Source organism: Globicephala melas, unplaced genomic scaffold (assembly GCF_963455315.2).
Source record: "Globicephala melas unplaced genomic scaffold, mGloMel1.2 SCAFFOLD_904, whole genome shotgun sequence".
Lineage (NCBI taxonomy): Eukaryota > Metazoa > Chordata > Mammalia > Artiodactyla > Delphinidae > Globicephala > Globicephala melas.
The window spans coordinates 16,860-29,138 of NW_027207996.1; the positions used below are offsets into that span (position 1 = coordinate 16,860).

A 12,279-nucleotide genomic window follows, 5' to 3' on the forward strand; every position below is an offset into this window, starting at 1 on the left:
ATGAATACAGTAATTGAATGTAAGAATCTAACCCATTATTATGGTAAAAGGTTAATATATGAAGATCTAAACTTCTCCATAGAGAAAGGTAAAGTCTTGGGGCTTCTAGGGAAGAATGGAACAGGTAAGACAACGACGATCAATATCCTTAATGGTTATCTAGAGCCTAGGAGTGGAACGTGTCGGCTTTTTGGAGAAGACATCAGACAAATGAAGCCACAGACTAGAGAGCGTATTGCTCTGCTTATTGAGGGGCATCAGCAGTTTGCTTTTATGAATGTTGTAGAGATAGAGCGTTTCTATAGCTCTTTCTATCCCAAATGGAACAAGGTTGTTTATTATGAGTTAATCAGCAAGCTACAGATTGATCCCAAACAGAAGATACAATCTATGTCTTGTGGACAACGATCTCAGGTAGCTTTGGGCTTAATTCTTGCACAGAATGCTGATCTGCTTATTCTTGATGACTTCTCTATGGGCCTAGACCCCGGATATAGAAGACTTTTTATTGATTACCTAAAAGATTATTGTAGTAGTGAGGAGAAAACGGTCTTCGTTACCTCTCATATCATTCAGGATTTAGAACGTTTCATTGATGACTGCATCATTTTAGATTATGGAAATATTCTTGTCCAAAAGCCAGTGAAAGAGCTGATGCAGGACTTTCATAAATATCGCTTAAGTCTAAGTGAAAGTCCAGATTTATCAGAGAAAAGGTATGAATTTATTTATGCCCTTGAGAAGCATAAGTCTGGTTGGGAGTTGTATAGCTATCAGTCCAAAGATAAGGTGGAGCAAGAACTTAGGAACTTAGGCTTAGACTACGGAGACTTCTCTGAGGAAGAGATGAGTCTAGAGGATATATTCATTGGGCTAACAGGTAAATACTAAATACTATGATAAGATCAATTTTCTATAAAGAGTGGCTTAAAACTAAGTATGTCCTTCTGCTGTGCTTACTTATCTCTTCCGCAATGATTGGCTATATCGCCTTGGATATTATCAAGGCTTTTCAGACAAGTTCAGGCTCGTCCATCTGTCTAACCGTCCTGAATGAAGAGCTTATTTACTTTGAGCTATTTGCCTACGTCCCTGTGCTTGTCGGACTGCTTATTGCCCTTGCTCAGTATCTTCCAGAGATTTATCAGAAGCGTCTCAAACTAACCTTTCATCTACCTTTAAGTAGCCGTCGCATCGTCTGCTGTATGGCGAGCTATGGTTTCCTTTTGCTTTTGTTTGTCTTTGGGATTAACCTGCTTTGTAGCTATTGTATCGTACAGCATTTCTTCCCTTGGGAGATGCAGAGCAGAATACTGCTTACCACTCTGCCTTGGTACATAGCAGGGCTTATGTGCTACGGCTTCACGGCTTGGATCGTAGTAGAGCCTTCGTGGAAGCGAAGACTATGGAATAGTTTCACGGCAGTCTTATGCCTCTTCTTAATGTACAGCAACCCTTTCCCTGAAGCTTATAATAGCTCATTGCTCCTACTCTTTGCTAGCTCGCTTTTCATAGTCTCTTGGGTGTGGCTCTCTGTATTACGTTTCAAAAAAGGGATTTCTAACTAACTATATTATGAATAACCGACTACTCAAATACGCTTATTACTTTTTTGTATGCTGTCTAATGGCTTGGCTCTTGCCTGCTACTTATGACTTCCTGACCAAAGAGGCAAATAATCCACAATTCGTTATCTATAGTTCTGTAGATCAGGATTTCTTACTTCAGGAACATATAGGCGATAGTGTTTATTATAGAGATAGGAAGGGGAATAGCTTCACTCAGTACGAAGCTGATAGCCTCCTGCCAACCCTAAGCTATCCTATGTTGATGATGGAGCATCGTCTGCCTGATAGCATTCTTGGGCAAGCTATATCTCCAGAGCTTATTCAGGACGCTAATTTTTATTTCACACTTGAACCACAGACGATTAATCAGCATACAGTTCCGCTTTATCCTCTGATGGAGAGTAAGCCCAAACGTATCAGTTTGACTTACCCTAATGATATTTTTAGGCTAACGGACGAGGGGATTGAGTTCATCAATATGGAAGACAATAGCCTCTATCAAGAGAAGTCCGAACTTTATACTAAAGCGATGAAGACTGCAGGGGTAAGTTTCCCTATTAAGGCTATTGGAGGCAACCCAACACCTAAGAAAGATTATGATGAAGGCTATATCCTGAGTGATCGTAAAGATCAGCTCTTTCATTTTAAGATGGCAGAGGCTCAGCCTTTTATCAAGCAAATTAAACATAATCTAAAAGAGCCTATTGAGCATATCTATGTAACTGAGTATCCTGATAGACGCTTCTTAGCTTTTCTTCTAGACAAGGATGGGCAATTCTATGCCCTAGAGCAAGGCTCTCTGAAATTAACGTCTATTGGTCTGCCTCCTTTCAACCCTCATACAGATGATTTAATCATTCTTGGAAATATGTTTGACTGGAATGTAGAGATTGATAGAGCGGGGAAACGCTATTTCTACGCCATTGACAATAAGAGCTTATCTTGTTTGGCTCAGCTTGAGTTAGAGTCGGCGAAAAGTTCTTGGGAAAAGCTTTCCTCGTGGTTTTTCCCAGTTAGAATCTCTTTTGAGAGCGAATTAGATAAATACTTTAAGCTAAGGCTTAATGAATAAGATCTAATCCTGCCAATATATAAATAAAATCAATAGAGCCTGAGGTAACGAAACTTCAGGCTCTATTGATTGATTTTGGGTAAATGATTTTATTTGAAGCGATAGCTAATCCCTAGAAAGGCGTATAAGTTATGTAAGTTCTGTCCACTAATTTGGGTGAAATTGCTCTTTGTAGCACTCGTGAGTCCTGAAGTCATTCTCATTGTGAAAGCCAGAGATTCCGTAAAAAAGAAATCTCCTCCGAAGACTAATCCTATGTCCATAGGACTAACGACATCGTTCAGACTCTTGCGAATGAAAGTGCTTTCGTCTAAAGTATTTGGATCTGTATCTAAGATAATTTGGAAGTCTGACTTTAGTAGGAGAGAGGCATAAGCTCCAAGGTAGAGATTTATGCGTTCTTGAGCAAGGCTAGCGTTATAGAAAATAGGCAAACTGAGATAACGAGCTTCAAATGATGTTCTTTGATTACCTGAGATTGTTTCCTTGCTTTCAGCTTCACCTATTTGTAGATTAAGAAGCTTAGTCGTTGCACTGAAGCTTTTTCTTTCAGCCATTATAGATATTCCTAGGCTATGATATTTATTCCCTCTGAAATGACAGAGGGCTGTCATTCCGAAGCTAGGGTTTGAGTTTGGGTACCAAGCATAGATTTTTTTTACTCCTTCAGGTTTAGGAATGGGAGAACTTGCCCCTAAGTTGAGTCCAGCGAAGGCTTGCCAAGTGATGGTTTTATTTCTACTTTGTTCCTGAGCTGAACATATTGTAGTGGTAAATAAACCTAAACTAAGTAATAATAATATACGTTTCATTGTCTTATTTCTTTTTTGATATAATTTTGACATCATCAAGTTTTAGAGTACTATCCCATACCCCTTTTCCTTCGAGGCTCTTATAGCTTGACGTAAAAATGATAGCCAAACGATATTTCTTCGTCTTAAAGTTTAGTGCTTTATAGCGAGTTTCATTTTTAACCTCAAAGTCAAGAGTCATTTCTTGCCCCCAGTTTTGATCTCCAAAATCTTGATATGTCTCTAATACAATACGGTCATTATTTTCTTGCTTAAGTTCCTCTTCGTTTATGTAGTAGGAGTTGTCGTCTGTAACTTCATAGAAAATTGCCCTAACAGAACCTTTATCCTTTCCTTGAAGTCCTCCGTATACGGTGCTATTGCCAGAACTATATTTATAGTTAAAGCTTAATTGAATAGGCTCTCCTTTAATCCAATCTTCTCCCATTCGGTTGGGTTTGGTATAGCCATTATAGATCTCTCCTGCGATAACATAATTTGGTTTCTTAAGATAGGAACCTCGTGTTATCAAGAGACAACCTGATGCAGACTTAGCTTCTTTTAGTTCTGTAACAGGGTAGCTATAGCTATACCATGGTTTAGGCCAAGCTACCTTATCATAACGTTCATTGTTGGGGGCAACCCATTTTAGTTCTCCTTCGTCTGTGATAATTTCTCCATATTTTCCATGTTTTCCGTTAAGCTCTTTCCATTGATCAAAGTTAATCAAGGTCGTCTCTGTACCTTGTTTGGGATCTTTACCCTGACTATTGCCATTGCTTGGAGCTTGTTTTGTGCTTTTTCCTTTTGAAATAATACTTAGTTCGTCTATATAGAGTGTACTACCTAGAGCCCCTATGAACTCATCTCCTTTAGCACTTGATGAAAAAATAATAGCTAAACGATATTTCCGTTTATTCAGGTTGAACTTCTTATATAGAGATTGGTTAATGACTTTAAAATCTATATTTAACTCGGTCCATTCAGCTTGATCTTCTACCAATTGGTAGGCTTTTAGTAGGATACGGCTATCATCTTTAATGGTATTTTTATCTAGGTAACTTTGATCATAAGTTACATCATAAAGCACAGCGTTGATTGCTCCTTTGTCTTTTCCTTGTAAATTATTAATTGCTTGATTGCCTGCGTTATATTTGTAGAAGACCTTGAGGCGTAATGGTTCGTAGTTCCAAGTCTGTCCAAAGCGAGTCGGATTTTGATTCATAGCACCACCTACCATTAAACCTGAATAGAGCGAACCTGCTAGTAGTTGAGGTGCAAAAGGAGCCTTAGCACCAATAGGGGGGCGACTGATGAGTTTGACGGCAGAACCTTTGTAACCTTCCTTCAATTCTAAAACAGGGTATTTTGCTAAATCTGAGCTAAAATTAGTATAACCCCTATTGCTTGCTGAGACCCAATAACTACGAGCGGGGGTCTTCCGAGTCTCTATTGACAGGTATAAAATAGGGCATATTAGGTTTTTGCTTCCATTTATCAAAGCCAAAGTGTATTAGGACTTCTTGTATTCCATTTCCAAGCTCTTTATTAGTCTCAGGGTCTGGTTGAGGTTCATCTTTAGGTTCTATCGGTATAATCTCATTTTTGTTAGGATCTTTCTTTTTGCGTCCTTTCTTAAGGCTTTCAAGGATTCGTTCTTTTGATTCAATAGGATCGTATTGATAACAAGAGGATAGAATGAAAAGGGTTAGGAGACAGCTTAGTATCCTGCTATGATTCTTTGTTTGAGACATTTTTAATTTCTGAGTTATTTTAGCTCTTATTAGACTAATAGTGTATTTCTAACATTTACAACACAAAGATAGTTCAAATAAAATAAGTGTCGTGTACTGAAAAGTTGAGAATTATCTATAATCTTACCTTATTATTATTACCAACTTTTTAGAATATGTCAATTACTTATTCCTAATTCTTATTTATCTTTGTGGCAATATATAGGTCGTGAATTACGTTGAAAGAAAAATAGAATTTTCCTTGAAAGATAAAATGAAGTTTCAGTTGAGTAAGCATTGTAAGGAGCTGTTTCTCCTGATGCTGTTTGTTTGCTTGCCTTGCCTAGAGCTTAAGGCTCAGGATTTTAGTAAAGATGAGGAAAACTTATCTTACTTGTTAAGCTTACCTAATAGACAAGAGTATTTTAGGGCAAGTAGTCTGCTTGGGGAGAGTCTGGTAAGCTCTTTGGACACCTTACAGGATAGTGTCCTTAGGCCATCTCCTCTTGTGCGTTATTATCTTTCTGAGGACTTCTTAGCTGAAAATAAAGGAAGTTTTCTATCAGGGATTCTGAACCTTCCGATGACTTATTATAAGATTGATAATGACGAGTATCAGAAAGCTAAAGCCTTACTTGAGATTGATACGCTTTATCAGTTCAATGCAAGCCTATTGACTAAGCAGGGAGGAGTGATAAATAGTTTATTAATTAGCCCTGACCTCAATCAACGTCTAGATCTCTTAGAGTGTGAACAAGCTCTTTATCTTAATTTGATGAAGAACTTGCAGATGAATAAGTTTGATTTATTTGAAGGATTACCTTTGAAGATGAATATAGCTCTAGAATTAGCCTCTAAGAGTGTACCAACCTTAAAGACTCAGCATATTGATCGTGGAGAGATGAATAATATCGTGCAGTCTTTGCAACTTAAAAAGTTTGATAAGAAACATTGGCTGACGAACTTTGAAAGTAGTATTCAATTATCTCAGAACTATATATCTGCCAACTGGTATAAAGGAGGACAAAGTAATATGAACTTACATACACGTCATTACTTGGCTTTGCAATATCGTTCATTGGACGGTAAGGTTATCTGGAATAATGAGTTGGAAGACAAGCTAGGTATTTATTCTGCTGATACGGATAAGGGCTCAGGCGGTTATAAAATATCAGACGATTTACTTAGGTTAAGATCCAACTTTGGTCTGAAAGCCAAGGGGAATTGGTACTACTCTTTTGATGCGGAGCTGAGGACACAACTCTTTAATACCTATAAGAATCAGAAGGATAAAGACTTATTGCAGTCGGCTTTCTTTGCACCTTTTAATCTGAACTCGGGTCTGGGTATGAAGTTCGCCTATAGTAAGAAAGGGCGTATCTATGGGAGTAAGTTCAGCATCTCAACGAATATAGCTCCGCTGTCATTTACCTACAAGAAAAGTTTGCGAGATGATATTGAGCTAAGCCGTTATGGTCTTAGCCCTGATAAGATGAGCGACTATAGCTTGGGTTCTACGATCCGTGCCGATATTAGTTGGCAGTTCAATATGGATATTAGTTGGACTTCTCGTCTTTACCTTCAACACCTCTTATAGCCATATTGAGACGGAGTGGGAAAACACCTTAAATATGAAGATTGGACGCTATTTTTCTACTCGTATTAACCTCAACTTACGTTATGATGATTCTGTTCCTGCTTTGGAGGGTTGGCAACGTTATCTTCAGGTCAATGAGTTGCTAAGTTTTGGCTTTAACTATCATATGTAAGAAGAATGGTCTTAAATTATATATTCATCGCTTTCTTTGTTATTGCTATAATAATAGCTTTTATTCAGCTGATTTTTACGGGAGACTTTTCAGTCTTTGAAGCAATAATGGAGTCAAGCTTTGCTCAGGCAAAGAATGGCTTTGAAATAGCTCTCTATTTAACGGGTATTCTTTGTCTGTGGTTAGGTCTGCTTAAGGTTGCAGAGGAAAGTGGAATTACACGTAGTTTAGCTCGTTTAGCTTCGCCTATACTGCTTCGTCTTTTTCCTTCTTTGCCGAAGGATCACCCAGTATTTGGGAATATATTTATGAATATATCAGCTAATATGCTTGGGCTTGATAATGCTGCTACGCCTCTAGGGCTGAAGACTATGCAGGAGCTTCAGCATCTGAACGAGGATAAAGAGAGTCCGAGCGATGCGATGATAATGTTTCTTGCACTGAATGCAAGTGGGCTAACGCTAATCCCAACCTCTATTATTGCCTTTAGGATGCAGGCAGGAGCGGCGAACCCTGCAGACGTTTTTTCTTCCTATCCTAATGGCAACCTCGGTAGCTACCCTTGTAACGATGCTGTTGGTCGCTCTCAAACAGCGAATCAATCTTTGGAACAAACCTTTAATCATCTTCTTTCTAAGCTTTCTACTACTTTTCTCTGGCATAATCTATTTAGCTCATAGCCTAGACCATCAAAGCTTCAGTAGGCTCAGCACAGGCTGTTCAGCTCTGTTACTGATGACGATTATCCTGACCTTTTTACTATCTGCTCTAAGGAAGGGGATAAATGCTTATGACGTGTTTATTCAGGGAGCTAAGGAGGGTTTCTCTACTGCCGTAATGATTATCCCTTACCTTGTGGCAATGCTGGTTAGCATTGGCGTCTTTCGTGCTTCTGGGGCAATGGACTTCATAATGCAGGGCTTTACTTATCTCGTTGCCAAGATTGGCTTGGATACCCAATGGGTAGAAGCTATCCCCACAATAATGATGAAGCCCCTCAGCGGTAGTGGTGCTAGGGGCTTAATGGTTGATGCTATGCAAACTTATGGTGCTGATAGCTTCGTTGGTCGTCTGTGCTGTACCGTCCAAGGAACAAGTGATACAACCTTTTATGTCATTGCTCTATATCTAGGCTCTGTCGGTATCAGCCGAACGAAGTATCTCGTAACTTATTCGCTCATTGCTGATCTTGTAGGAGCAATAACAGCGATCTTCTGTACTTATCTCTTCTTTGCTTAATCAATAAGTTCTAGTTCAAGGAGCTTAGTCTCAGGAAAATGCTTTTCTAGATACAGAGAAAGGTAGTTTAGGCTATCAGTCTCTATGATGCCATCCACTTTAGGGTAATGGTTATAAATGAGGTAGCGTACTTCCAACTGACGTAGCTTACAGACTTCCAAACTTAGTAGCGTATGATTCAGGCTTCCCAAACGACCTGAGGTAACTAGGGCTAGGGGATAGGCTTCTTCTTGAATAAAGTTAAGTGTTAGATAATCTTCTCTTATCGGAACCATTAGTCCTCCTGCGCCTTCTAATAGCACAAAATCATAATCATAATCATTTAGCAATATGTTGGTTGCTTGATTGAGTTTGTTAAGATCAACGCTTACTTGATCCAGCTTTGCCGCTAGATGGGGCGAAGCTGGATAGGAAAGTATAATAGGGGCTGTCGTTCTGTTGAGGTCTTCTTCCTGAAGCTTTTCGCCAAGTAGCTCTCTATGTTTCTGAATATCTTCGGAATAATCTTTATTTCCAGTCTGTATCATCTTCTGAGAGGTACAGCGAAAGCCTTCCGCTCTTAGCTTTTTGATAAGATAGGCAGTGGCATAAGTCTTTCCTATATTCGTATCTATACCGCTGATGAAGATTGTGTGTTCGCTACGTTTCTTCATTACAGCTCAATACGTTTTGCAGAAATTACATTATCCAATTCCTTAAGGGCTGAGCAGAGCTTCTCAAGCTGACTTACATTTTGGATACTAAGTTCAAAATAAGCTTCAAAGATGCCTTTGCTTGCCGTTACATTCACATCTCTAATATCTATACTGAAGCGATCCGAAATTGTGGAGCATATTGCTACGAGTAAGCCCTTAGCATCTACACCACTGATGAAGATACTTGATGGTAGAGCTTTGTTCATTGTATCTGCCCAGGCAGTCGCAACAATCTTATCTCCCTGTACACTTTTAAGCTCCATTGCTCTAGGACAAGAACTACGATGGACGCATACTTGATTATCAGCTTTGATTCTGCCTACGATCTCATCGCCAACGATTGGTTTACAACAGCTAGCTAGGACATAACTCTTGCCCTTATCTTGGGCTTGGAGTATAAAGGTCTCTTTTTGATCAATAAGTGGTTGAAGACTTTCTTGAGGTGTAACCTTCTCTGTTTTCTTACTACCTACAATGTAATTAACGATTTCTTTAATGTCAAAAGTGCGACCTTGTTGAGCCACAGCGGTCTCTATCTTACTAATATCCTGCTTAAGCTTTATCTCGTTTAAGGCTATACTAACATATAGTTCATCTTGGCTCTTCAGAGCATAGAAATTGAGCAAATTATCTATTAAACCTTGTGTAGGATTTAGGTCAAACTCCTTAAAGATAGCCTCTAATTCCTCCTGCCCAGAGCTACGCAACTTTTTCTGCTCACGTCTCAGCGTGCTTCTTATGGCCACCTTTGCTTTAGGTGTAACGACTATATCAAGCCAATGAGGTTTACATTGAACTTCATCTTCAATACTAAGGATCTCAATGCGGTCGCCTCGTTCTAAGATATGATTGATTGCCTTGGGCTTATGGTCAATGTTAGCACCTAGACATTCGTCTCCAAGCTTGCTATGGATTGCATAAGCAAAGTCTAAGACCGTAGCACCCATTGGCAAACGATACATATCGCCACGAGGGGTAAAGACGAAGATGTCATTGGCATAGAGGCTTGACTTGAAGTTATTCAGCAGTTCCATTGCACTTGTGTCTGGGAACTCTAGAATATCTCTGATTTGTGCCAAAAGCTGATCTAAGATAAGATTCTCAGTCCCTTCTACACGCTCTTTATAACGCCAATGGGCTGCGACACCTAGTTCTGCTATGTCGTGCATTCTTCGGCTACGGATCTGCACCTCTACCTGCTGAGCGTCAGGAAGCATAACAGTAACGTGTAGAGCTTGATAACCATTGGGCTTAGGGATAGCAAGCCAATCACGTATTCTATCAGGACGAGTGGCATAGGCTTGCTCTATATAAGATTGTATCTGACGGCAGACAGGGATTTCGTCTTCGATATGATCAGTGTCAAAAATGATTCTGATAGCAAAGATGTCTGACATTTCCTCAAAGGTCAAACCCTTACGCCTCATCTTCTGTGCGATAGAATATACATTTTTGATGCGATACTTAATCTCATATTTGATCTTAGCTCTATCAAGTCTTTTCTTGATCGGAGCAATGAAGGATTCAAAAAACTCATCAACGCCATCTTTGTATTTGACTAGTCTGTCGCTGAGTTCCTGATAACGCTCAGGCTGATCGTAACGGAAACTAAGTTTCTCAAGCTCCGATTTGATCGCATATAGCCCTAGTCTATGGGCTAAAGGAGCAAAAAACTCCAAGGTTTCTCCTGCAATCTTTTTCTGCTTGTCGGCTCTCATAGAGCCTAATGTCCTCATATTGTGCAGGCGGTCTGCTATTTTAATTAGGACGACACGTGGGTCATCGTTCATCGTAAAGATCAGCTTTCGGAAGTTCTCTGCCTGAAGAGATTTCTCGTAGCCAATAAGCTTTTCTCCTTTGATTTTAGTTAGTCCATCTACGATTTCGGCTATTTTATCATCAAAAAGCTTCGCAATATCTTCCACCGTATAGTCCGTGTCCTCCACAACGTCGTGCAATAGGGCACTACAGATAGAGGTTGAGCCTAGCCCCATTTCTTCGCAGACGATACGAGCCACTGCTATAGGGTGATGAATGTATGGCTCTCCACTTTTGCGTCTAACCTTGCCGTGGGCTTTAAGGGCAAACTCAAAGGCAGAGCGTATGCGTTCTACCTTCTTACTATGTGGTGAACTTATATAAACCTGTTCAAGCTCTTCATAAGCTTTATGTATTGAGGCTAATTCTTCTTGTGTAAAATCAACGGTTTTCATCGTAGTGTGCTAATTTTAATTAAACTGTCCCAATTAGATAGACGTTGTAGGCAAGGAAAAATAAGACTAACATTGCCCCTTCCCAGCGTTTGATGACCTTATCCCCAAAAAATGCCCCAAACAAATAGAGTAGCATAGAGGATAAGACGAGTATGATAATGTCTACGGTGCTAATATCCTTAATCTCAAATGGACTAACGCTAGCGGTAAGCCCTAAGATGCAGAATATATTAAAGATTCCTGATCCAACGACATTACCCATTGCAAGTTCAGGTTCTTTCTTTAGGGCGGCTATAATAGCTGTCGCAAGCTCGGGTAATGAAGTCCCTAGGGCTACAATCGTTAGTCCTATCATTCCTTCAGAGACTCCAAAGATTCGTGCCAAGTTTACAGATGATGAGACGAATAGATCCCCGCCGAAAACCAATCCTGCAAGACCTAGTATAATGAAGATAATTAGCCAATAGAGGGGGCGTTCAGTATTACTTTTATCTTCTGTCTGCGAGCTTTCAGAGTCTGGAGAGATGGGCAAATTACTGTCATCTTTAGCAATGGCAAGGCTATAAGCCAAGAAAATCGCAAAGAAAGCAAGTAGAGTTAACCCCTCTCCTCTTGTCAGTATGAGGCTGCCTAAACTTTGTCCAAAGAGATTATCTAGGAGCATTACAGCAAGCACAAGAGAGCCTAGGAATAGCAAGGGGATTTCTCTCTTGATCGTACTGCTCTTAACGGCCAGAGGACTTATCATAGCTGTGATACCAATGACTGCAAGGTTGTTGAATATATTGCTTCCTATAGCGTTCCCAAGGGCAATATCGCCACTGCCCTTCAGAGCAGAGCTAAGACTTACTACCAGCTCGGGTGCTGAAGTCCCAAAAGCTATAATCGTCAGCCCTATAACTAAGGGGTTTATTCCCAAACGTCGTGTCAAGCCTGCTGCACCATCGGTGAGCAGGTTTGCTGATCCTAATATGAGAAGGATTGAAACAACAAATAATACTATATCTAGTAACATTGATACACTTTAATAAATCTTTATTCTGTGGTTTACAACAAAACCCTTTCTGTCTATATAGAAAGGGCTAATGGTGTAGGGTAACAAAAATAATGATAAAAAAGCTTTTTTGCTAATAATTAAGCCTATCTCTTAGCTATTTTATTTAATTCGGTTGAATATATAGCTGTAAGTGGATTCTAAA

General features: G+C 39.6%; 4 protein-coding genes across 4 annotated transcripts; 1 reads left to right on the forward strand and 3 right to left on the reverse strand.

The window, feature by feature from the left end:
• Nucleotides 1-891, forward strand: LOC132595078 (uncharacterized ABC transporter ATP-binding protein YhcG-like). The gene has a single exon (XM_060293185.1). It carries the CDS (start codon nucleotides 1-3, stop codon nucleotides 889-891), a length of 891 nt encoding a protein of 296 aa, XP_060149168.1.
• A 7,277-nt stretch (nucleotides 892-8,168) lies between these two features.
• On the reverse strand, nucleotides 8,169-8,825 carry LOC132595079 (ATP-dependent dethiobiotin synthetase BioD 2-like). The gene has a single exon (XM_060293186.1). It carries the CDS (start codon nucleotides 8,823-8,825, stop codon nucleotides 8,169-8,171), a length of 657 nt encoding a protein of 218 aa, XP_060149169.1.
• LOC132595080 (guanosine-3',5'-bis(diphosphate) 3'-pyrophosphohydrolase-like) lies at nucleotides 8,825-11,080 on the reverse strand. The gene has a single exon (XM_060293187.1). The coding sequence runs from the start codon at nucleotides 11,078-11,080 to the stop codon at nucleotides 8,825-8,827; it is 2,256 nt and encodes a 751-aa protein (XP_060149170.1).
• A 19-nt stretch (nucleotides 11,081-11,099) lies between these two features.
• LOC132595081 (putative antiporter CaxA) lies at nucleotides 11,100-12,095 on the reverse strand. Its single transcript, XM_060293189.1, has one exon. It carries the CDS (start codon nucleotides 12,093-12,095, stop codon nucleotides 11,100-11,102), a length of 996 nt encoding a protein of 331 aa, XP_060149172.1.
• Between the last annotated feature and the right edge of the window lie 184 nt (nucleotides 12,096-12,279).